The 26,421-nt window shown below is 40.8% G+C and overlaps 1 protein-coding gene across 3 annotated transcripts in view; it reads right to left on the minus strand.

The window, feature by feature from the left end:
- SPTBN1 (spectrin beta, non-erythrocytic 1) overlaps positions 1–26,421 on the minus strand; it is a 569,130-nt gene that overhangs the window by 173,256 nt on the left and 369,453 nt on the right. For all 3 annotated transcript variants that reach the window (XM_033938993.1, XM_033938994.1, XM_033938992.1), the window contains 2 exons: positions 25,577–26,333; positions 11,823–12,025 (listed from right to left, as the gene is read on the minus strand). In XM_033938993.1, coding sequence (XP_033794884.1) covers positions 11,823–12,025; positions 25,577–26,333 — 960 coding nt within the window. The remainder of the gene's footprint in view (positions 1–11,822; positions 12,026–25,576; positions 26,334–26,421) is intronic.

A 26,421-nucleotide genomic window follows, 5' to 3' on the forward strand; every position in this document is an offset into this window, starting at 1 on the left:
AATTAAGGGATTTTGTGAATTGTGGAATCTTTTTATTATAATTTGTCTAATGTATTGATATTAGAGTTGCACCTAATTATTATATTAATTTTGCAAACAATCTAATTCTATATGTTTATAGGAAACAGATATAATTTAATAATAATTGTTATTTAAACATGTTACTTTATGAAGATGCACAAAATATTTCTATTATTAGATAATATGGATTCTTTTAGGGTTTCTATTATTTAAGTGTTTATAAATATCAATATTTTTAATGGATATGTATGGGTATGTATCAAAGTTAGATTAATAATATAAAACTTATGATTCAGACTATATAATTTAATGGCTTATTATAATGTATAATTATTTTTAAAATTTAGCCTGTGAAGAGTTCTTCGTCACCTGATATCAAATGTATGTTGCCAAGTTTTCACTATTAATTTGGGGGGGTTGGGAAAGGGTGGGATGGGTACAAACCTCTTCTGAATCCTGCTCTATTAAGTTGCCTCCACCTTATACTTCAACAGATTCCACTATTATCTACATATGAAAAATAGCTTTCTATGTTTTCAATCTGCTGAACAATAGATTCATGGAGTGCCCTTTAGTTTTAATGTCAATAGGTTAATCGTTAGATGCAAAGCATTGATAAAGAAAGCTAAAAAAGAATATAAAGAGAAACTTGGCACAGAGGCAAGTAACAACTGTAAGGTTTTGTCCCCCCCAAATGTAAGGTTTGGAAGGGTAATGTTGAGGCGGCCTTACAATCCGCCAAGTCCCAGGTTCAATACCCTCGTAGAAGATTCAGTAGGAAGTAAAATTACTGACAAAGACAGCTAAGAGTGCTTGCATAAAGAATATATATATTGTGCAGAAATAAGCTTAATATTACAGAAAAGCAAGATTCATAAAGATACATCAAGCATTACAATTAAGGAGAGAGAAAAGACAGTTTACCTGCCTTACAGAGATCAGATGTAAGAAGAAGGTGGTGATGTTCCAGACAGAGAGAGCGAGAGGAGGGGGGGGGAGTTCTAATCTCCCATATTTCTATGTTTGAGGCTTGTTCTAAAAATAGAATCTATTGAAGTTAAGTACTCCTATCTTTTGTAAACTGAAACAATGGTGAATAAAGTGAGTGAGTGTGAGAGACTGGAGAAGAATAGAGGACAAACCTGTCCCTTACAGACTGGAGTCAAATGTAATTTCCAGTATGCTTCTGACAATGGTTTCTGATTATCCTTAGCTCTCTGTCTTAAGCACCAGACATTAACACATCTTAGCTGTCTTTAGCACCTCTTAGCTGTACCAAGGTCCTTTGTTACCTTTAATTTAGGCTGTTTGCAATGACATGCCCCAAGAACAGATATGAATATGATCTCCCATAGGCCTTTGCTGACATTGGTAAGGCCAGCAAGTTAAGGCAGGGCTGAAAACAACTTTTTCAGGTACATCAAAAGAAGAAAGCAGGAAATATGTAGGACTGTTAGATCATGAAAGAGCAAAAGAGGCACTCAGGAAGGCCATAGTGGAGAGACTGAATTAATTCTTTGCTTCAGTCTTTAGAGAGGAAGATGCAAGATATCTACTTATACCAGAAATGGTTTTCAAGGGTGATGATGCAGAGGAACTGAAAGAAATCTTGGTGAACCTGGAAGACATACTAAGCCAAATTAAAGAGCAGTTAAACCACATGAATCAGATGGCATGTACCCTAGGGCAGTGTTTCTCAACTCAGTCCTGGAATACCCCCTTCAGTCAGGTTTGTAGGATATCCACATTGAATATGCATAAACTTGATTTGCATACAATGCCTCCATTATATGCAAATTTCTTTCATACTTATCAATTGTGGATATGCCAGTTACCTGACTGGAAAGAGGGTACTCCATGACAAAGTTGAGAAACACTGCCCTAAGGTACTGAAAGAACTCAAACATGAAATAGCTAATTCACTCTTAGTGTAACTTGTCATTAAAATTGTCCATTGTACCTGAAAATTGGAGGGTAGACAAAGTAACACCAAATTTTAAAAAGAGTTCCAGGGGTGATCAGGGAAATTACAGACCAGTAAGCCTGACTTCAGTGCTGGGCAAAATAGCAGAAACTATTATAAAGAATAAAATTATGGAACACACAAATATGATTTAATGGGACAGCACAAAGGAAGTCTTGCCTCACTAATTTCCTTTATTTCTTTTAAGGAGTGAACAAACATATGGATTAAGATGAGCCGGTAGATATAGTGTAATCTAGATTTCAGAAAGCATTTGACAAAGTTCCTCATGAGAGACTCCTGAGAAAACTTAGAGTGCTGCCAGGATCTGTATTGGGACTGATGCAATTTAACATATATATAAATGATCTGGAATTCAAAACAAGTAATGTGATTAAATTTTCAGATGACACAAACTTTTCAAAATGTTAAAAAGCATGGAGACTGAAAAGTTGCAGGAAGATTTTAGAAACCTGGAAGACACGATCATGTTTCGTCAGAATGGCTATTTCAAGGCACACTCCCTCCGTTTCAATATACTGCTGTTCCAAGGCCTCTAGCGAAACATGATCGTGTTGGCAGTAACATTCCCTCCCTGACTCCACTAAAGCTAAATTTTACAAGTTACTTTACTACCTTTGTTACTAACTCTTTTAACAAGTTACTTTGCTACACTGTATTGATTCCCTGGCTATAAACAGGCAAATTTGCTCAAGCACTTTAAGCACTTCTAGCACTTTAAACACATTGTGAAAAACATTGTGAAAAAATATTTAAAAATGGGACTAGTAAAGAGACACGGTGGAAAATCATTCTAACTGACATGCTCCAATGAGTGTCACCTCTGAAGTCCTTTTAACTGTGGAACAAATGAATATTTATTGATAATAGTAAGTCTTTAACATAAGTGTTTCAATAAGCAATTTTTTTTAAGCAATTTACTTCTCATTTTGCTTATTTGAGTTTTTTCAAACAACTGTATGCCTTTAAGTTCTATATGGGGTAATTTTGATGACACAAAGCAGAAAAGGCAGAAACTCCCATTCCAAAAGGGTCTGTCAGATCTTAAGGTATTTCTTAGCCACTCCAGTATAAACTAAGTGCAGTTTGCAGGAGAAAACAAAATGAAAACAGAGAAGAGGCTCAGGAGCAACCACCGACGTCCTCTCAGAAGCACGACATCACATGACTCCCTGGGGGGGTATATAATTTTTATACACATGCAATCTCTGCTTATCAAGGAATGCGTCATAATTGCCAAGCTATAGATGAACACTGTAAACTGCACACATATCCCTTGTGTGCAATGAATTGCTGCAACATGGAGGTGAACATTCTACAAATATTATATGGCCATGAGCCTCAGGGTCTGCAATAGCTTGGATACCTCAAACAGATAAACTATTTAACTGACAAGAGGATTATTTTGTGCTAGAAGACCTTGCTATCTATATATTTCAAAAACTGAAGAATGGAGAGGGACTGCATTTAAACCCCCATCCAGATATAGCAGATGAAAATGGAAATTTTATCTCAAGTTCCTAGTGAAGCCTAATCAAGATAAAGCCGATTGGTAGGTTGTTGTTACGTTGGTGTGCTACACATCAATAATTTCAGGGTGGAAAAATACCACTTACTTACATTAGCAAATTTGAAACAACATGCCACTGAAATAGCAGGTAAAAACTGTAAGCAGGTGTTCTCTGAGAACAGGCATTTATTCTCACATGTGGGTGAGGTCATCCATAGAACCCAGTATGGACACTATCAAGTGCACAGTCACTTTAAAATTTTAAGGCAGTGCCTCAACCGCACATATTGGTGCATTTCCGCCTGACTTTGGCTTGTGGGACCTGCAGTTCAGTAACAAAGCTAAGAAGGAGGGAGGGTTGTGAGAATATATGCCTACTTTCTTCGGAGAATACCTACTACAGGTTAAGTATCTTTGCTTTCTCCAAAGACAAGCAGGTATAACATTCTCATACATGGAACTCTCAAGCCACCAGAATGATGGATCTGGAAGAGGTTATTTATTTATTTTTTTCCTTTATTTATTCAGTTTTTCAAAATTTTAAACAAGCACATTAATTTTTGAATACAGATTTGCAATAATAATCTAAGAAAATTAATAAACCTAACACTACTCACAACAATAATGTATGGAAAACCAAAATAAATATACGTTATTTAGTCCACAAAATTAAGAAATAAAGATCCAAGCATTGAACTAAGTATAAAGAAATATATATCAATTATAAGAACAGCCCAGGAGACAATGATGTAAAATCCCAACAGCCTGTACTTTAAACTGCAGGAAGAGTTATTGGACCAATCACCACTGCCCCCCCCCCTTCCTTGGCCAAAATTAATTCCAACAATTGCTTTGGTTCGAAAAATAGAAAATTTTTCATTTGAAGTGAAACACAGCATTTGGCTGGAAATTTCAATATAAAAGATGCACCCAGGGCCAAAGCTCTGGGTTTGTAAAGCACAAATTTTTTTCGCCTCTTCTGACACTTGAGCAATATCTAGAAAAATCTGAATTGCTGAGTCAAAGAACTTATCATTCATATGTCTGTAAAGTCTAAAAACTAAATCTCTGTCATGCTCCAAGGCAAACGTCACCAAGAGAGTAATCCTTTCCATGACTACTCCAGGGAATTTCCCAAAAATCTGTTAAGTTCATTCTTTCTTTTTTTTTTTTTTTTTTATTATTTATTTATTATTTTCAACTTAAATTTCAAGTATTACACTTGTACAGAAAGCAAGAATAGGATAGATATCAAATACAAAGCAATATAAATCTTAAATTAAACAATTATACTATTTATGCTCAAGTCCACAATTAGGATCCAAGAATTATTGAAAATTGGCGAAATTATCTAAAAAGAAAATTGTAATAGAAGCTGAGAACTATAGCACTGAGATGAGGTCACAATATCCTAAATATAGGGCTCAAAGATTGTTAACATTTAGGCGAGACATAGCCACAAAGTTTGTCAATTGTGATGGTTCAAAAAACACATATTTAAGAGTACGGTGATATACAATACATTTACACGGATGTCTCAAATAAAAGGTTGCTCCCAAAGATAAAACCCCAGGTTTCAAAAGAAGAAATTCACGGCGACGCCTTTGCGTCTCCCGTGCCAAATCTGGGAACATTTGTATTTTATAACCAAGAAAGCTTTTTTGTCTATTTTTAAAGAAAAGTTTTAACAACCATGTTTTATCAATTGGCAAAAGCTAAAGTAATAATCATGGTGGCTGGTGATGCTAGATCCTTCTCAGATGTTTCTAAGATCTGTGATATATTTGGAGGTTCTTGATCTGAAGGTTTTTCTTTTAGTTGTTGATTTTGTTCTTTATCAGGCAAATAATAAACCCGTGAAAATGGTGGTAATGAATCTTCGGGTATCTCTAAGTTCTCTACTAGATATCTCTTAAGCATTTCTCTAGGTGTTACTAACTCAAGTCTTGGAAAATTAATTAACCTTAAGTTATTACTGCGTGAATTGTTCTCAAGCATTTCAGTCTTCTTCCTTAGGTTAATATTATCTTTAACTAAGACCTCTTGAACTTGTTTCAATGATACAATTTCTTTTTCCATTTTTAGAACAGATAAATTAGAAATATTCGTTTCTTTTCTTAAATCCTTCAATTCTTTATCATGCTCCTTAATTTTCCCTTCAATTTGTTGAAGTGTAGGAGTAATTTTTTTAACAAAACCAGCCAATAAGTCCCAGATAGAGTCTAAAGTCACTTCTGCAGGTTTAATCAATTCAATTGAGGTTTGTGTAGGTGTAGAGTGCTCACCGTTCTGAAGTCCTTCGGGGGGTGTCTTCAGCCCTTCCCCCTCATGTTGAGATGATATTCCCCCAGGTACCTCCATAGGGGCCCTGGAAAAGTGGGCCCCAGTCTCCAAACTCTCCAGTAAATCTTCCCTTGCCTCTGGAGAGGAGAAAACCAATGAATCCGGGGTTTCCCCGCCCCTGGGAGAGCTGGTCGTCTGGGGTTGCGGGGGCGGTGCCCTAACGTCGGGGCTCAGTGTAGTGTCGGGCCCAGGAACATCCACGTTGGTTTCGCCTCCCTGTGTTGTCAGCGGGCCGCCATCCGACGTCACTGCGACCTCCTGCATGCGCCGCAGTAAATCCTGAATATTCCCGAGACCCTGGGCTCCAGGACGCCGCGAGGCAGAAGCGGCACTCCGGCCCCGTCTCTTCGGCATCGCGGTAAGTAATTACCGTTAAGAAAATTAAGAGAAGTACAGTCCTGGGACACGCAGCTCAGCGCGTCCTGTCTCAGATCGCCATCTTGGATCCATTCTTTCTGTATCAACAGGAGTTGAACTGTCCTATTTCTTCCCTGAAGATATAGATTGAGCCACGGTGACAGGTGGTAAATTATCTTCAAGAATCATTAAGTTATCCTTCAAGTATCTATATCTACGCACCATCTCAAGTAGAGATAATACTGGAGATTTAGGAAAATTTAATAATCTTAGGCTTGTTTCGTCTCTGTTTATTTTCCAGATATTCAAGTTTTTTTAAAAATAAAAGATCTTTCTTTAATAATCTCCATTTCTACCTTTTTATTTGAACAATTTGTTCTTTTTGGTTTTTTAATTAATCTCCCTGTTCTTTTAACATTTTCTCATGGGCCCCTACCTGAGAACTGACAGAGACACAATCCGCTTGTACCTTAGTCATCGCCTTTTGGAGATTAGAGTCCATGATTTCAATAGCCCTGCACAGTTCATCTAAATTCACTACTGCTGGCTTTGTCAACTGTCCAAACTGAATGTTACTCACAGAAGTTGAATTGTTTCCTGCCTGTTTCGAAAGCTGATGTCTGAGCTCCAGTGGGGTATTCTTCCACCACTCCTTCTCCTCCCACTGCTCCTCTGGGGCTAGACAGCAAACCACCTTCCTGGATAAGCTGGTTAGCTACATTCTCTGCAGGGCTTCTTCTGGGTTGGGCAGGACTTCGCCCCTGGATCGGGCTAAGGGAAATCCGATCATCACTGAGTTTTGCCGAAGTCGGCGTTCCTCCCAGAATCGGGGGTGTCTCCTTCAGCTAGGGAGCAAGTTTTCTATCCAGCGTCGTCTGCACTAAAGGCTTTGCGGTTCCAGTCGCCGGAGGTGTCGGCCAGGTTGCGCCCTTCCTCTTCCTCATTCAGGTCACGTTCTGCACCTGGTCCAACAGCGCTGTTCGGGGCTCATGAGAGATAGAAAATCAAATTCAATCGCCGGCAGAAAAAAACCTAGCTTCCCGCGATATCCAAGTGCCGCGCGGGCAGGCCATGCTCAAGGTAAGAGGGAAGAGGTATTTCCTGTTAATGCAGCAGCGCTAGTGAGGAGCTCACCACCAAGCGTCTGATCTAAACGCCATCTTGAATCCAGTGGAAGAGGTTAAATATTAACCATACAGGAACTTGGCAAAACCTTGGTGAGGTGGAGGGAAAGTTGGCACTCAGGAATTAAAAAGATTTTGTATAACTGCTTGCCCAAACTAACTGTCTCTTCTGGAGTATTAAAATTTGGTGTTACTTTGTCTACCCTCCAATTTTCAGGTACAATGGACAATTTTAATGACAAGTTACACTAAGAGTGAATTAGCTATTTCATGTTTGAGTTCTTTCAGTACCTTAGGGCAGTGTTTCTCAACTCTGTCATGGAGTACCCTCTTTCCAGTCAGGTAATCGGCATATCCACAATGGATAAGTATGAAAGAAATTTGCATATAATGGAGGCATTGTATGCAAATCAAGTTTATGCATATTCAATGTGGATATCCTAAAAACCTGACTGAAGGGGGTATTCCAGGAATGAGTAATGAGATCTGAAGATATGAATCGAGGACCTAGCATCCTCAATAAAAGTGGAGCAAAATAAGCAACAAAAGCAGCCATTGCCCAGACACTGTGGGCTATTACATGGCCCTGTAGCATTAGCCCAGCCTGAGTATATGTAATGTAATGTAATTTTATTTCTTATATACCGCTAATCCGTTAGGTTCAAAGTGGTGAAGGAGATATAGTTCGCTAGCCAAGTGGAAATGGTTCTCTTGGTAACAGGAATTCAAAATTTGTTATGGTTGAACACCACAAAGAGCTGAGAAGATCTTCTATGAGGTTTAGTCTGGTTCAGGTAATATGTGAACGCATGTTGGCAGTCCAAAGTATAAAGAGCTGATCCACCTGGACAGGAATGTGGCTTCAGAAAGAAAAAAGGTAAAACTATAGACTGGTCAAGGTAGAATTCTGAAACAACCTTGGGTAGGAACTTTGGGTGAGTTCAAAGGACCACTCTGTCATAGTAGAATCTTGTATAGGGAGGATCTGATACAAATGCTTGAAGTTCACTCACACAACATACAGACAAGAGGGGCTATAAGGAAAATAATTTTCCGAATGAGAAGTTTGAGAGAGCAAGTTGTAAGTGGCTCAGATGGAGATTTAATAAAAGCAGATGATCCCAGACAACAGGTGGAGGCTTGATAGGTGGCTCTTTCATGAACCTGGATACCAAAGTATGAACAGCTAGAGGTTTCTTGTCCAAAAGAGTGTGTAAAGCACTTATAACACTAAGATGTACTTGATTTGAGTTGGTCTTTAGGCCAGAATGAGAGAGGTGGAGATGGTAGTCTGCTGTGGATGGGAGTGGACATGTGACAGGGGTTAAAGAGAATGCAGAATACACCAGACAGAAAATCTGATACATGGCACTAAGCAGGTGGTTTCCTGGACACTTCAATAGTAGAGACTGCAGCCAAGAGAGTGAAGGCATTTATGTGTTTGGTAAAAGAAACCAAGCTGCGAGTGCCAATGACCAAAGGTTGGGATGAAGGAGAGTTCCATCGTTCAATGTTAGCAGCAAGGGGAATAGGTGCAAGTGGTTCAGCTTCTGTGTCAGGAGTTGTAGAAGTAGGAACCAAGATTGATGTGGCCAAACAAGAAGCTATGAGAATCATCGTGCCCAGATATTAGCCAAGTATGAGTAGAGTCCTCTCACTAAGAGGTATTGGTGAAAATGAGTACAGGACTCTTTTTCCCCAATTGAAAAGGAAGGCATGTGACTTGAGGCGATTGGGGGCATAAAGTCTACAGCAGAAGAGAGAAAGTTTGTAGTTGTGGGGGGAAGTAAAGAGATCCATGTCCGAAGTTGCTCAATTGTAAAAATTCTGACACTGGATGTTCGTGCTGAGGGATCATTCATGAGGTTGAAGGAGTCTGTTCAACCTGTCCACTAACACATTTTGTTGCCCAGCCTCCAGCTTCAACTCCTGGAGGGACCTAAGAGATCAAATCCATGGCTTAAAAAATGTCCGCATCAGATCCAGAGGTCCACACAATTCTTGGTCCTTGAGACCCGCAGGGTCCGCAACATTCCCCTTTGTAGTAGTGCCTGCCTGCGTAATTAAAGGCATGGTCAAGGGCATCTGGGTCAACCGCGAATACAGCTGGCGCACTAACCGGAACCACAGTGAGGGAGCAGGAAAGAATCCCCATGCCCTGGAAAGGAGGAGTCTCCACAACCGGTGAGGACATTTGCAGTAAGGTAGCTGGCATCAATTTCTTAGCCAAATAAGCCTGATACATCTTGTTAATAAATTTGGGAGAAACCCCACCATCTAGGGCAGAAGCAGCCTCCTAAAGATTCTTCTTAGAACTCTTGGACAGCTTATGAGATTTGGCTGCTGAATCGCATGCATTTCACCAGGGCAGCAACTGCGCATTCCTCGGGGCCCACTTTTGACATTTTCCCCTGCCCGTGGGCAGTAACAATGGCAGAACTCCCCTCACAGGTCGAGGGTACTTGAGTCGACAAAATTCCACCAACTCTCCCGCACCGCAGAGCACATGGAACCCGGACGCTCACCAGCCACCCACCACAAACAAGGCATGAATCTGAAGTATCCTGCCTTGGAAACTCCATCTGAGTGGTTTTCTTGGAAAAACAATGCTTGTAGAGGCAAGAAATAACTTTCAATTCCAATTAAGAAAAATCCAAGATGGCTACTGTGCAATTTTCAAATCAAAATAGCTCAGGAAAAGCACAAGAACCCCCCCAAAAGCAGTGATTTTAGGGGGAAGGGGACTAGGGATAACTACAGTAAACCACTGACAGGTCAGGAAAATATGGATGGCAGGATTAACTGGAAACAATCCACTCATACATATAATCCTACAGAAGGATATCTGTAATGAGAAAGATAAGTGTTATGTCTTGCTGATTAGTTTAAAAGAAAAATTTAAAAAAAGAAATAATTGACACAGTAAGAATTTAGTTGAGCACTAAGAGTAGGTGGAAATAAGGGTCAATGATTGAGACTCTGAACCAGTCTTTCTTGGTAGTGGACATCTGGATTTTAAACCAAGCAGGTTTCTGAGACCCCTTATCCTCCTTTCTCATTACAGATATCCTTCTATGTATGAGTGACTAGGGATAACTCCCAAACTGCACAAAAACCACTTTTAAGAATCCCCCAAAATCTCTGTGACAGACTGTCAGCTCTGTACTCAATGTGCTATGCTGTGTGCTGGAAGGCTGCAGAAAGAAGCTGAATCAGCTTACAGGGAGACCCTCTGCTTCAACAAGCCTTGCAAACTGGACTGCTGGTCTTCTGACTGCTCCACTGGCCCGAGTCATGCGGCCAGGGGCCTCCGCCACCAGAACACACCAAGTGCACAACCTGGCGGAGGGATGCAATCAGTCCTGATCCTAGACACATCTCCAAGAAGCCACGCAGCCTGTGCTCAAACCCACTAGAGGACAAACCTGGAGTGAGCCAGGTCCCAAGAGAACAGTCCCTAAGCTCCAATCCGAAAGTGCAGACTGCCCAGAGGGTGAACTGCCAGGCAGCCAACCCCATAGAAACAGACTTTCCCCAAAGTCTGTGATCTTCCACAGCCGGAACTGTCCCCACAGGGAACCTTTGCAGCAGAAGGGTGGAATTCACGAACAAAAAGACTGAATTTAAAGAAAATAAACACGAGCAGAGAAGACGAGCTCCTACAGATTGGCTTGTAGGAAAGAAACTGGATTCTTGAGGGGCAGTCCTGAGGTAAGAGGGGAGGGGCTCAAGACTGTATAATAAGGCTTCCTACAAGCTCTGGCGAGTATGGGAAAATAACCCACTAGTCCAGGAATAGAGTGGGATAATACAAGAATTGTAGTTTGTGAGCTTTAATGACCTCTTTTGCATATGGAGACAGGAGACACAGTTAGTTAATGTCCTGATATTCAACACCAAGGCACTAGATGCACCAATTATGCAGATTGGAGCCTGAAATGGTCAGATTATATCGAGAACACTGAGTGAAAAATAAACCAAAAACGATTGATGCTCCAGGGAAGAAAAAAGGGCTCCAAAAATGGCCTGAAGGCTAAAAACGTAAAGTTGACAAAATTAAACCAAAGTCAATAGGAATATAGGAAAATACTAAAAGTAAAAAACTATGTCTAAAAGAATGAACACCAAAAAGTCTCATGCACTGAATAGAACACTAAAGACACAGCTTCTTAGTTCTGCAGACAGCCAAGCACTGTAGGTTCAGTGAGCATACATTGGTCAGGAAGGCACCGGTGCATACGTGTGGTATGGACACTAGCTTAAAAATTTAAAGTGACAGTGCATACCTTGTTCTGTGAATGGAGATTATGATGTATGCTTATCCTCAGAGAAAAAAATCATTACTGGATGACAGGATTGAGGAACAGATTATATCAGTATCTAGGAATAGCAATAGTAAAAGTCTAAGAGGAGAATTAAAAATCATCATGTATCACAGATGATCTTATTCAGAAATTAATAAAGTTATGGGAAAACCAAATACCTGTCATCTATAGAGTCCACTTTTTCTTGGATCTTGTCAGAATTTATATTGCCATCACTTTCTAGCCTTCTCCCTGTTTCTACTACAGCATTTATCTTTTCCTCACTTGCATCCATTGTGGTCATGAAGTCCTCCTGCTTTTTAATAGCTGCCTCTGCTGCTTCCAAGGTAGTAGGTAACTCAGTGTGTGCCAAAACATACTCCTGCAAATTATAGAAATGTACATCACTTCATGTGCTCAGTTTCTTAGCCAAAAAGGGAAGAATAGCAAGAAAAGCTAAATTGGGTGGTAATGTTGCCTACAATGGTCTAATGCATAATTACTTCCACCCCCAAAGTGAAAAGAAGAAAACAAATAAAGGGTAAAATCAGGACACAAAGGACAAGAAACTGATTCTCATCCTCCAAGTCTGCAAGGCCTTACTCCTCTCCCCACAAGGCATGAAGGTGCCCACATTTAAATGATATGATTATTGTCTTTTACTTAGGCTGAAAATATCAAGGTTTTCCGATTTCTCTCCTCAGACACAGTCTTAGCTGCGGATGGCTTGGATGTGGTTTTCACTGAAGCTTCTCAGGCCTTGTGAGCATTAAAAGCTGTCCCTTCTACCGAATTTCAATGGAATACTAGAAATCACCACAGTCCATCAATAATAATTACTGCTAAACCTTTATTCTGGAAATTCTTCCAGTAACTGTCCCTGAAATCCTAGGAGCAGCCATGTTAGTAAGGTTAACCTCATGCTTAAAGAGCCTTGACCAGTCTTTTTGTTACAAAAAAAATGGCATATATCAATATAATCTGAGCCAACTCTGTAACAAGCACTCAGCACCACAAATAACTGGCTCCTAGGAATTCACAATAAACTTTAATAATTTAAAAAGCAAATGTTTCAACTGATAACTATTCTTACTTACTCTCTACAATTTTGGGAAACACTGCACAGCACAAAGCATACATTATCTTAAAGGATACTGTCTGAATTGACAAAGTACACAACAGTAGCTAAAGCAGTTACTTACCATAACAGGTGTTATCCGGAGACAGCAGGCAGATATTCTCACATGTAGCATTTTCTCATATGTGGGGTGATGTTATCCATGAAGCCCCGGTATGGACAATGAAAAAGTGCACTGGCACTTTAAAAATTCAAAAGCTTTAAGACTGCCTTCACTGCGTATGTGCGAGAGCCTTACCGCCCAATGCCAGCTCGCGAGGTCATCAGTTCTATGCTCAAGCAAAGAAGTCAACTAGGGGAGGTGGGTAGATTGTGAGAATATCTGCCAGTCAGCATGTTCTCATATGTAGGACTCCCTAGCCTCTTTTATTTTATTGTCCATTCATATTATTATTTTGGAAATCAATTTGGTCTCAGATAAATAGGATGTTGGAGAATCCAGTAGCCTTGACATATGATACGATTTTATTTGGCACAGCAATGAGAGCACATAGTCAAATTTCTTCAAACAACAACAAACTTTTATTTATATTAACTGGAATAGCAGTTCAACAAATAACATACAATTGGAAAAGTTATGACAGGTTAAATTATAACTTTTAGTGGAATTCAGTATGCCATATGTATAAAATGGAACGTACATTTTCAACACAAAAAGGTTATATAGATAAGTTTAAGAAGATTTGGGGACCATTAATAGATTTTTGCAATGAATGATACAATTTTCCCATAATAAGATATTGATAAGAGGGGGGGTGGGTGGGAGGGTTTATTTTATTCATCTTATAATATAAATAATTTATCAATATATCCTGTTGTATTATATGCAGTTGCCAAAGGAAGGGGAGGGGATGGGTTTATAATTGAGAAATAGTTGGTATACTTATTAAATATTATATACTGTTTCAAGATTATAGTAAAAGATTATATAATGATACGTTATATATATAGTAATGTATGAAGGAATATTGAATAATGAAATTGTATAAATTTAAGTGGTACACTTGTTGTTATATGAAAAATGAATAAAAAACTTAAAACAAGGACTCCCTAGCCTCAATAAAAGGGATGGAAAGAGAGCTGAGTTCCAAGAATCTCAGAAATTTTGAATTGCAAAAACCTAGACCTAATATCTGATACAAGAACATGGAGGCAAGGGAAGGAACCTAATGTAAAAATTGAATAGAGGAACTCCATGCTCTACTAGAGGTAAAAGGAGGATTCCGAAAAAAAATATATGCATGAAGGTTGAAAAAATAATCAATGACCTCCTAGAGGTAGGTGACTCTTAAATATAGATGATGGAGATGCGAAAAAGATTCAAGAACCAAATAAGAGAGGACTACTGGCTAATGCACCCATATGGAGCAGCCGACCAAATGAGCAGTTGAAACCAGTCATGTCCCTGAGCATGACTTTCTTGAAAAGAAAAGCTTTAGAGCAGGGGTGTCCAGCCTTTTGGCTTCCCTGGGCCGCATTGGCCAAAAAATATTTTCTGGGGCCGCACAAACACTAACCGATGAGCAAAAAAAAGGTTGAGCAGGTCCCAAATCTGCAATCACTAATATAGAAGATATATATATCTAAGATAATAATACCCTTAGCGCACATGCGCACTTCAATTTTTGTGGCTCCGTGTGTCCGTCGCTCTGTGGTCGGCAGAGAAATGTTGCAGAGTGTGGTGCGTGCGCACATTGGGAGCCGACATTGGGGAGAGAAGGATGTGGCGGCGACCGAGTACGGAGCTAGGGGAGGGAAGGCCACAACTACTGCCGCTCCGTGGTCACACAACCTTCTCCTCTGCCTCCACTCTCCCTTCTGGGTGAATTTCCGAGTCGAGGATGAGGATTTGTTGGAGGCTGGTGGCGCTGCCGCAGAGGGGGGTGGAATGGGCTAGGGGGGCAGTCAAAGGAAGGGGAGCGGGGCGCAGGCAGGGAACGGGAGAGAGTGAAGGAAAGAGACAGACAAGACAGTGGCCAAGGAGAGAGAGAGAGAGAGAGAAAGAGATAGAAAGACAGACAGCGGCTAAAGAGAGAGAGAGACAGAAAGACACACAGGCAGCGGCCAAGGAAAGAGAGAGAGAGAAAGAGACAGAAAGGCACAAACTGGCCAAGGAAAGAAAGAGAGAAAAAGACAGAAACATACACAGACAGCAGCCAAGGAGAGAAAAAGATAGAAAGACAGACAGGCACACATACAGTGGCCAAGGAGATAAAGAGACAGACAGTGGCCAATGAGAGAGACAGAAAGGCACATAAACAGTGGCCAAGGAGAAAGAGCGAGAAAGAGGCAGAAACATACAAAGACAGCGGCCAAGGAGAGAGAAAGAGACAGAAAGACAGACACAGAGAGCGGCCAAGGAGAAAGAGACAAACATACACAGAGAGCGGCCAAGGAGAGAGAGAGAGAGAGAAAGAAAGAGACAGAAAGACAGACACAGCTGCCAACGAGAAAGAGAGAAAGAGACAGAAAGACAGACAGACAGCGGCCAAAGAGAGAGACAGACAGACAGACAGACAGCGACCAAGGAGAGAGAGAGAGAGAGAGAGAGACAGAAAGACACACACACAGTGGTCAAGGAGAGACACAGACAGAAAGACAGCAGCCAAAGAGAGAGAGAGAGACAGACAGAAAGAAAGAAAGACAGCGGCCAATGAGAGAGAGACAAAGAAAGACAGACAGACACATCTATTCTATCACCCGTTAATGTAACGGGCTTAAAGACTAGTCTAATAATAAACCTTCATTAAAGGGACACTGTAGAGAGGAACCAAAAAAAGCAGTAATACTTAAACTGACTGAGTGGTCCCTCCATGTGCACCGCTGACAGTGGGAGCAGCCACAGGCTTCCGCATCCCCATTCTGATGAGCAGGGATGCGTGCTCCTGGTTCTCCCATTCACTTCTATTACAGCTACGGTGAGCCTTTTCAGAGGTGAGCCTCATCAGAGCGGGGATGCTGAATCAGCTGTCAGCAGCGCACATGGAGGATCATTTAATCAGGGTAAATATTACTGCTTTTTTGGGCCTCCCACTTTGAGCTTGGACTTCCTCAAAATGAATATCTCCCCTGCTGTAGCTAGTAGGGATCCCCAAGCCTCACCAACTGACGGCCACCTCCTCCCCCTCCAACTTCCCAAGTTCTGCAGCTGGCAGCAATATTGCAGAGCTGCTGCCTTCCCTCCTCCCTTCCCCCCCCCCCTTGGCTTTCATGCACGCATGAAAGCAGGAATAACACAAAAAGGCAGACCTAGTCACATCAAGGTTCATTTGGAGAACGCTCAGGGACATAAGCTTTACACACGAACCACGTGCAGTAACGTAGAGGGTGCTCTCAGTGTGAACCATCAGCGATAGGAGTCCAGCTCCAACACTTCACTTCTAGGTCGAGGCGATAAGCCCCCACCCGCACACCATCATAGAGTACCCAGGGTGTGCTAGGAATCAAAGCAAACTTCACCAATTAAACCAATAAATAAACGAGTGAATAACTCAATATAAATCAAAGAATGTGACCTGAGCGACCCCCAAACAAACCCTGCCAGCCAGACCCCCCGAAAAATACGACCACAAAATCAAAAAGTCACCATGCAAAAAAATATATAAATAAATTCTTATCCAAAGAAGAAATCACAAACTGCAACGCAAAAAACCGCGCCAGGAGAAAAGGTTCAACCGCGCTGGTTTCGGGGAGGAGCCCTTCTTCAGGAACCTGTCCCCCGACAGAAACGAAAACAGGGGCATGAAAGCAGGGGCAGCTTGAGGATATTACAATTGGCTGCAAAGCTTGGAGAGTTTGAGTTGTCAGACTGGAGGACGATGTCTTCAGTTGGCAGGGCATGGGAATCCCCACTAACTCAAGTATTTATAAATTGCACTCAGGTGGGGAGAAACTTTGGTGCCCATCCACTAATTTTGGGCACCAGTCCCTCCCCCAAATCAGCTGTATATGACTACACCACTGAATACAAAAATAATTGTGATGCACAAATCCCAAAGCTAACATATTCCAGTTAATAAATTCAAAATAAAACAATTTTTCTACCTTGTCTAGATGTTTTGTTTTTCCATCATTTTGGTCCCAATTTCTCTTTCTGCTTTTTGTCTATCTTCAACTAATTCTCTTTCCAGTGTCTGCTGTCCATTTTTTTCTCCTCTTCTGTCGTTCCATTTCCTTCTTATGCCTCTCTCCAACGTATTGATTTTTCCCTTTCAGCTTTCTTAACTTTTTCTTTTCTGCCTCTGTCCACTCAAATCTTGCCTTCTTTCTCACCCTTCTTCTTTTTAAATGTTCAGCTACCTCTCAATTCTTCATCTTCTCTCAGTCCCTAGCTCTCCCATTTCCCATCTCACTCCTTTCCCAGCCTCCTATTCCCTTCTATCAACTTCCCATTACCACATTTCTACCACTGTACTCACTGCTCTCTCACTCGTCATCTCCCTTTTGACCTCATCCACATGGCTCACCACTTTCAGAATCCCCCTCCCTCTCTCCACTGGTCAGGCTATAACTCCCTGTCCCTCTCTCCACTGGTCAGGCTATAATTCCTTGTCCCTTTCTTTCCATCCCCTAGCATCATCTTATCCCAGCTCTCTTCCCTCCTGCCCTTCCATGGTTCCATCTCTCCTCCTCTATCTCCATGGTCTAACATTTTGCTCCCTCTCTTTTCTGTTTTTCTTCTTCTCTCCCCCTTGATGCTGAACAATGAAATGAAGAAAAAAAAGAGAGATGCTGCATCTCTCTACCTTCCATCCACAAGCCTAACATTTCTCCCACCCTCCCATCCCTAGATCTAACTTCTCTCCCTAACTAACCCGTTCCATATCTCCCCCTGTCTGCCTGCCTCTCTTCCCCAGGTCCACCATTTCTTCCTTTCTCTTGCCAACAGTTCCCTCTTCAAGTATCTCTTTCCCTCTTACTCTACACCACCCCAGGTCCAACTTCTCTCCCTTCAGACCATTGCCCACCATCTCCTCTCTGTCCTCTGTTTCTGGCCCCATAAGATTAAAGTTTTAGAATTGATTAACTCCTCAAACCCATCACCATATTTTCCGCAAGCAAGCCTACTGATATTCCTGCTCCTAACTGACTGGAAAGAAACTGCAAACAATATAATATCCAATACCAATTATAGCAAATTCCAAGGGAATTACCCGACCAATCAGGCATCTCACAATTGACAGAAACTCAAACCAACAGCCTTACGCATACCAACCCGCCCCAAAATCAACAAGTAGAAAACCAAAAAATCACCCCACAAAAGATCATTCATATATCCAAAAACAACTCACAACATACCTATAGAATACACCACTCTCAAATGTGCATATGTGAACATCAGAGCCATAGGCCCTAAAACAGAACGTATAAAAAACTGGATAGAAGAAGATAACTTAGACTGCCTTTTCCTTACAGAAACATGGCTCACCTCTGACTCGGACCCTAGAATAACTGAAGTTTGCCCAAAGAGCCACAAAATAACGTTAGTCTGCAGAGAAAATAAAAGAGGAGGAGGAATTGCCATTATAGCCAGAAAAACAATAAACCTAACAATAGAAGACAAAACAACCAACCAATACATGGACTTACTAGCATACCAACTTTCAAGCACATCACTTGAAGGAACGCTAACATGCATTCTATGCTACATAACCCCAAGTAACTGGAATACAGCTAAACCAATATTTGAAGAATTTATTTATCAAAACTCTCTAACGACAACCTACAACCTACTTCTAGGAGATCTCAACCTTCACCTCAAAAACCAATCCTGCAAAAATGTAGAATCCTTACTAGCATATCTCCAGGCCTTAACATACAAAATCTTAGATCCTCAAACCACACACGAAAAAGGACACCAACTAGACATCGCAGCCTACATGTCTCAACAGCCCACACAACCAGAAATCCAAACATCAAACGATAATTGGAACCATTCCCTTTGGTCTGATCACTACACATACTCCTTTGAAATCAATTGGTCCAGCAACAAATGCATTCCAACTACTCAACAAACAACTCTCAAATCACGCAAACATATAGATCCCACCACATTCTGGACAAAAACAGATACCATAATCCAACATTACACACCCAAAGACTTCATCTCACAATGGAACCACCTAAGTACTGCAACCCTGGGTGAACTAGTCCCAGAAAAGCTCAAAACAAAAATACAGAGAAAATCAGACAAGTGGTTCGACAATGAACTACTCCAACTCAAAAGACAATGCACACAACTAGAAAGAAAATGGAGAAAAAACAGCTAAGAATCCACAAAAACAGCATGGATAGCAACAAACCGAAAATATAAACAAGAACTGAAAGAAAAAAGAAAGACATACTACTCAAAACAAATAGGAGAAGGACCCCAAGACACAAAAAAGCTATTCCAGCTACTAAAAGTTCTCACAGACACCACACCCTACATAGCCAACAGCAACCCCACCCCTCCTTCAGCCACCCTCTCAGCCACATACTTCAAAAACAAGATCGCAAACATCAGAGCCACATTCAACGGAACCCCCTCACACATAGAGACCTCATTTCCCCCCACAGAAAAAGAACCAATTGCAGCAGATAGAACTTGGTCCCATTTCTCACCCGTACAATGGTCAGACTTCAACAATCTATATAATAAATACAGCCACACAGCCTGTGACCTAAGTCACTGCCCCTCATACCTATTGAAAACCTCAAGTACATTATTACGTTACTTGCTTCTACAATGGATACAATCTTTACTATTAGAGAGTCATTTCCCACAAGAACTCAGCGAAATCACCATAACTCCGATATTAAAAGACCCCAAAGGAGCAACGGACCAACCATCCAACTACAGACACGCAGTGTCAATCCCACTGTACGTCAAGCTGATGGAAGGCCTCGTAGCCAAGACCGCTCATACCTAGACAAACACAATCTACTCCACCCCACACAGTCAGGCTTCAGAGCCAACCACTGCACGGAGACCCTACTAAGAACACTAATGGACACTGCCAGACAATACCTCTGTACAGGCAAGAAAATCCTGCTCATACAACTAGACCTTTCTGCAGCCTTCGACCTAGTTGATCACAGCATTCTCATACAAACTCTAGACTCCATTGGAATCTCAGATAAGGTACTTTCATGCTTCAAAGGCTTCCTACAATCCAGAACCTAAAGGGTTAAAATGAAGCAAGAAAAATCAGAACCCTGGTTCAACCCCTGTGGAGTACCCCAGGGATCACCCCTGTCACCTACACTATTCAATATATACATAGCCTCCCTCAGCTTCTACCTAGACAAACATGGCATAACCTCATACAGCTATGCAGATGACATCACTATCCTCCTCCCCTTCGACCACCCAGAACCCGCCATGACAAGCACAATACACAGAACTCTCAAAACAGTAGCAACATGGATGACAGAGCACAAATTAAAAACTTAACCCTGATAAAACAAACTTCATCCTCCTAGAAAACAATAAAACTCCTACCTTAACAAATCTAGTAGTAAACTTGATCTCAAATACCCTAGTCAACCCACACTAAAACTTCTGGGAGTACTAAATGACAGAGGCTGTACCATGCAACCACAGATCAACAAGGTAATAAAAGCATCATTCGTGACCATGAGAAATCTAAGACAAATCTGAAAATTCTTTGACAGAAAACAATTCCTACTGTTGGTACAATCCCTTATCCTTGGACTAATAGACTACTGCAACATACTTTATCTCCCATGTATAGCGACCATGATAAAACAATTACAAACTATACAAAATACAGCCCTAAGACTCATCTACTCGTTGAAAAAATATGGCCACATCACAGAAGCATACCATGACTCTCACTGGCTCCCAATACAGGCAAGAGTACATTTCAAATTCTACTGCCTACTATTCAAAGTCATTAACGGAGAAAGCCAACCTACTGGAATAACCGACTAACTCAATCTTCCTCATCCAGGCACCGCAGAACCCACTCACTTTTCACACACCCACCATCCAAAAATGTCAAGCGAAAAAAACTATATGACAACCTAATAGCCACCAAAGCAGATAAACTGGACAGACAAATCACCATTCTGTTGTCATCGACCACAGACTACAAAACCTTCAAGAAAAATACTAAAACCCTTCTCTTCAAAAAATACATAAAACCTATCTAACACGACCAGTTCCTACCTAAACACAACCAGTTCCTACCTAAACCCCACTTCTAATTACCCAACTAATGCTAAAATACCTCTATTTACCCATCACTTACCACCTTAAGATCTCGACAACTCTTTGGTAATTCTTATTACCCAACATTTATCACCTTAAGATAACGACAACTCTTTGGTAATTCTTATGTAACTCTTATGACATCTCTTATGCTATTCCTGTAAAGTTTTATGTAAATTTTTTATATAATCTCTGATAACTTTTATGTAATCCGCCTTGAACTGCAAAGTATTGGTGGAATAGAAATCACTAATGTAATGTAATAAGCTCTCCCCCCAGGCCCAATCTGGCACTTCTTTTAATACTCTCCCCCCAAAAACCCCCCCCCCCAAAAACCCCAACATCCAGGAAGCTTCCTCGGCCCAGCATGGTTCTCCCCCTTCTCTCTGCACCCATGCACCTCTACCTCACTCCTCTCCCACCACCATGTCCAATAATTCTCTCTCTCTGTCCCTCCTCTTTTGCCCAACAGTTCTCCTCTTTCTTTATCTCCCCAATTGCACCATCTCTTTCCTTCTCTCAGACACCCAATTCTCCCTTTCTATTGTCTCCTTCACCTCTGCATCTCTTTCCCTCCCTCCCTCCATTCTTCCATCTTATGGCTCATGCTCCCCTGTATCTTTCTCTTCATTTTGTGTCCTAAGTTCATGCCTCTCCCTCCTTCCTTCCATCATTTTTCCTGTTTGTGCTCCCTCCCTCTCAAGTCTCACGCCCTTCTCCCTTTCTCCCTTCTGTGCCACAGGTGTTTATCTTTTTCCTGCTCCCTCCTCCATCTTGCAGTGTTCGCTCAAAGCCGCAGGCAGCGACTCCCACACGCCTCCTGTGGCTGATCTGGAAGCGTTCCCTCTGATGTCACATCAGGCCCAAAACAGTGTTCTTCAACCGCCAGTCCACGGTGCAATTGGTGCATACTGCAGAGAAGTATAACAGGTAGAATAGTAATGCACTGAATGAAGATCGATATAAAACCTAAGGACCTGTGACAAAGGTACGGCTTGATTTCAGTAAGAAACAATACCCAATGGTACTATGCGATGCTATTAAAACTTGCATACACTAATTGCACCCGAGCATATCCATTTTCTCTGTCTAGAGATTAAAAATGAAGCTGAAAGATATGAATGTGACCTATGTAGAATGCAAAGCAGGAACAGGTCTAGATTTACAATCTTAATCTATTAGAATTTGGGTAGTGAGCACTGATGTTCGAAAGTATAACCCTCTAACTTTAGACCGTGTACATGAAACCTTCAGTTCAGAAACTCTGAGATAAACTGGAGTAAAATGAAAACGCATCCCAAAAAGGATGTAGTGGCTCCTTCTCCCCTACAGCCACTCCCAAATCTCTGGATTCCTTTAGAATAAAAAAGGAGATGAAGCAAAGGGTGTTGTGGATATTGTCCATTAAACAATAGGAGAAACATGTGTAGGGAAAGATACTTCAAAGTAATTATATGAGCCTCCTGGAAAGTACTGTATAAACATTGATGGTACAGTAGAAGGGAAGGCATATTTCAGTAAAAAACTGAAACTGGTTGATCAGGCTTAGAAGATAAAGCAGAGAACCATTCTGCTTCAATGATTAATATTGAGAAAGAGAATGTCCATTGACAGTGTATAAAGCACAAAAGTAAACACTGCTTGTCTTACTTTTTTTTTTTCTTTTAATATGGTAAGGAAGCTAACTTAACAGGCTCTACACCCATGTTAGATTCCACCACTTTCCTTTGTATGTTTGTATCCAGAGAACAGGAAAAAGACCACCTTTACAGGCTCTACACCCATGGTGGATTTCTGAAGTAGTATGGAAAGGCCATTTGCAACTTGGATTAATGCTAGTTGATCTGGCTAGAGGATAAAACAGAGAACCATTGGTTAACATGGAGAAAGAGAACCACCTGATGTTTACTCTTACTCTTTGTTTTTCTTTTTTTAAAACATGGTAAGGAATCTAACTTAACAGGCGGCTCTACACCCATATTAAATTCCAACACTAGTCTTTGAGTGATTGAGTTCAGGCAACAGGAAAAAGACCACCTTACAGGCTCTACATACCTATGGTGGATTCCTGTCACAGTATCCCGATGAAAATCAACTATATCGATGCAGAATCTTGGTTCTTTAGGACACATACTGACGCTCCAAGATAAGCAACAATGCCATCTGTGACAAAACATCAATTTTTCTTCTTATGCGAGTTTACGCAATGAAGTCCATAGGAAAATAAAGTTCAAAAATTGCTGGAAATTAAGAAACTTGAGCTGGAATGTTGTGTCATGGCTAAAGGCGAATTCAAATTTTTGATACCTTGATGTACAGCCTCAATGTAAAGAACATCAGTGTTTAGATGAAGAAATTCAATGCTCTAATGAAGAACGTCGCTGCTTTGATAAATTGACTCGATGACGATCTTCAATGCAAAATCTCAAAGAGATGAAGCACGTCAATGCCTCAATGCAGAATTTTTTTTGATGTGCAGACATACGATGATGCTTTGATGACACTCAATGCTCCGAGTGTTGGTGTCCTCTGGATACCGACTGACGCTCTGAAGATGAACATCAACGATGACTTGAAGAACAGAGGTTGAAATGGAACCGATATCTTCGATACCGCTCCAATGAAACACTCCCTCAAACAGCAACTAATGCTCTGTCAAGAGTAAGTAGGTCATAATCTATGAAAACAATGTGAAGCAATGTACACAAGTCATCGATCCTGGAATCAATATCCTGCACTGATACCTCAGACTGAGCAGGTATCAATGGTGCTGCAGGGTGTAGAGGGGTAGAAGACCTCAAAGAGGGTGCATGCCCAATAGGAGACACAACTTGCACAGAAGGACGGTGTCGATGTGGAGTTATTCCTCGATGATGTATCCTGGACAGGTATCATCGATGTAGATACCTTAGTACTGAAGAAAAACTATTTTAAAGGTTTGATGATCAATCAATGTTTTGATGTAAGAAGAACTTGGAGAAAGTACCATTGATGAATATACTACACTTAGCATGGATCGGTACCAATGAAGGTTGATATATAGTGGAGGCACCACACTTCCAAACAATAACCTTTACCGATGTTCATCAATGAAGAGGAGGCACCAAGACCATGTAATATCAAATGGTATTGGGAAATGCGCTTCAGAAATGACAACCTGTATTGCCCAGAAAGCCATGCATCAAATGGACTTGATGCTTAATTGGCAGGGCACTATCTACTGCAATGCATTTGTGTTGACATGGTAGAAACATCGGTTACAGAAAGGCAAACATTAATTGGATTCGATGCTAATATGCCACCGATGTAAGTAGATTGAGATATTGATGTATACCAGTACCGGCAAGTCCCAGTCACTGAAAGTCTGACTCCAGACCTATATGTTGAAATAGAGAAACAAAAGAAGAACATTTTTGACATTGATCAATAGTATTTATCTTCTTCTAATCTATAGCCCCGCAATCTGAGAGGGTGAGCAGAGATAGAGTAGAAACAAGGCCAAAAGTCCATCGATGATCACGGATGGAGATTTGTGTGAGGGCCGTTGAGCTTTGAAAGAAGTTCTTTTTTTTTTTTTTTTTTAAGGAAGTCTAAAATTTTTTTCTACTATTTTTTTTTTAATCAGTAAAGAAGAAACTTGAAATACTTGAAAAAATTTGTTAAAAAATTTAAACGGGAAGGCAACTTGACGGAGAAACAAGAAATGTCTTCTTCACTTTGCGGAAAACGAAAAACTGACAACCTCGCAAGCTGACATCAGGCGGGAAGGCATTCGTGCATACACAGTGCTGGCAGTCTTAAAGCTTTTGAATTCTTAAAGAGCAGGTGCATTTTTTCATTGCCCGTACCGAGGCTCCGTGGATGACGTTAACCCACATGTGAGAATATGCTGCCTTCTTATCCTAGAATAATTATTTATATACCATGCTCTTCATTTCATTTATAATATGTGCAAAATCAAACAGCCTTTATTATTCTCTTAGGCTTCAGTGACTGGGGTCATGATTATTGTAGTTGTCAGGGTCTCACCATGTCTGGTTAGGTAGAACTGATATTTCAGCCATCATGCTGTGGCATTTTTCAGCCTCACAGCAATCCTGAAGAAAGCCACAGCTTGGTGGCTGAAACATCTGTTCTACCTACCCAGACATGGATAGGCCCGGACAACTGTAACAATCAGCCTACATTAGTTTTAACCTGTTATAATAAATATAAAAAACTACAAACATTAGATTTCTGACATGTTCTTTTTGTTGTACATCACTTTGAGTCTATATGATAAATATAAACAGATAAATCCTTAAAATACAAAGTTATTGTGATGCTTTAAAAGATAGAAAACTTTTCTTTTTTACTAACAAATTTATTTATATCAGTATCTAAAAAGTGGGCTGCTAGTGATAGACTTGAAAGGTTGTAAACCTCCTTACAACAAAAGTTCTTTTATCTTGCACAGTTTCAGTCGCAAGGACAATGAACTGGGGATTGGAGAAAACTGGCTTTACTGTTTTCATAGTGTTTCATTGAATGAACCTGTACATTTTATCCTCATCAACTTTATAGTTAAACTTTTAACCCACCTGATTATTAAGAAATGCTTCTGCTTGCTTAGTGTCTCTGAGGAACAACTGGTAGGCATGGGACTGAGAGAGGAGGCTCTGCCTGTTCTCCCACATCTTGTGAAGCTCATTCCACCCAGTGTCCAAGGCTTGCAGACGCTGACGTAAGAACATATACTGTGCATCAGTTTGCCCCTGGGTTACCATCTCCCCCATGTCCCTCATCTTCTGATAATCATCTTCATAGTTATCAATTTCATTCTTGATGTTCTCGTGTTGAGTCAGCAACTTTTCAGCCTCAGCCAGGGTGTTTGGCATATCTTCTGAAGCAATTGCAGTCTGGGTTCTAGATAACCAAGATTGGAAGTCATCCAGATCACGCAGAAATTGTTGCAATTTGCTGGCCTCCCCAAGGGACTCTTCCCGATTCTTGAGAGTAGTTTTCATTTCTTCCCATACATTATTGATTTCAGAAAGCCGTGCCAGGATGGCCTGAGCTTGGTCAGGATGCTCAGCTTCTAGCTTTTCTGCCTCCTTCTCCAGATCAGTTAGTTTAGCTTCAATAGCTGCTAGGTCTCGTTCCATGCCTGTTAACTTCCTCTGAAGAGCCATGACTCCAGCAAGGTCATTGCCCAGTTCTTGTGTAGATTCAATGACTTTGGTCTTTTCTCTAATCCATGACTTGGTTTCATTACATTCAAGATGGTAATTCTGGATACTCAGGGCAGAGTTAAGTGCATCCTTCCTTCTATCCACCAGTTCTCTGAACTGACTCCACCTGAAAACAGAAGAAACACAATCAATGGTACCCAACATAAAAGTATGCATGCACATTTCAAATGAACTGAATTTTTTTTTTTAAGCCA

This window comes from Geotrypetes seraphini, chromosome 3, assembly GCF_902459505.1.
Source record: "Geotrypetes seraphini chromosome 3, aGeoSer1.1, whole genome shotgun sequence".
Classification (NCBI taxonomy): domain Eukaryota; kingdom Metazoa; phylum Chordata; class Amphibia; order Gymnophiona; family Dermophiidae; genus Geotrypetes; species Geotrypetes seraphini.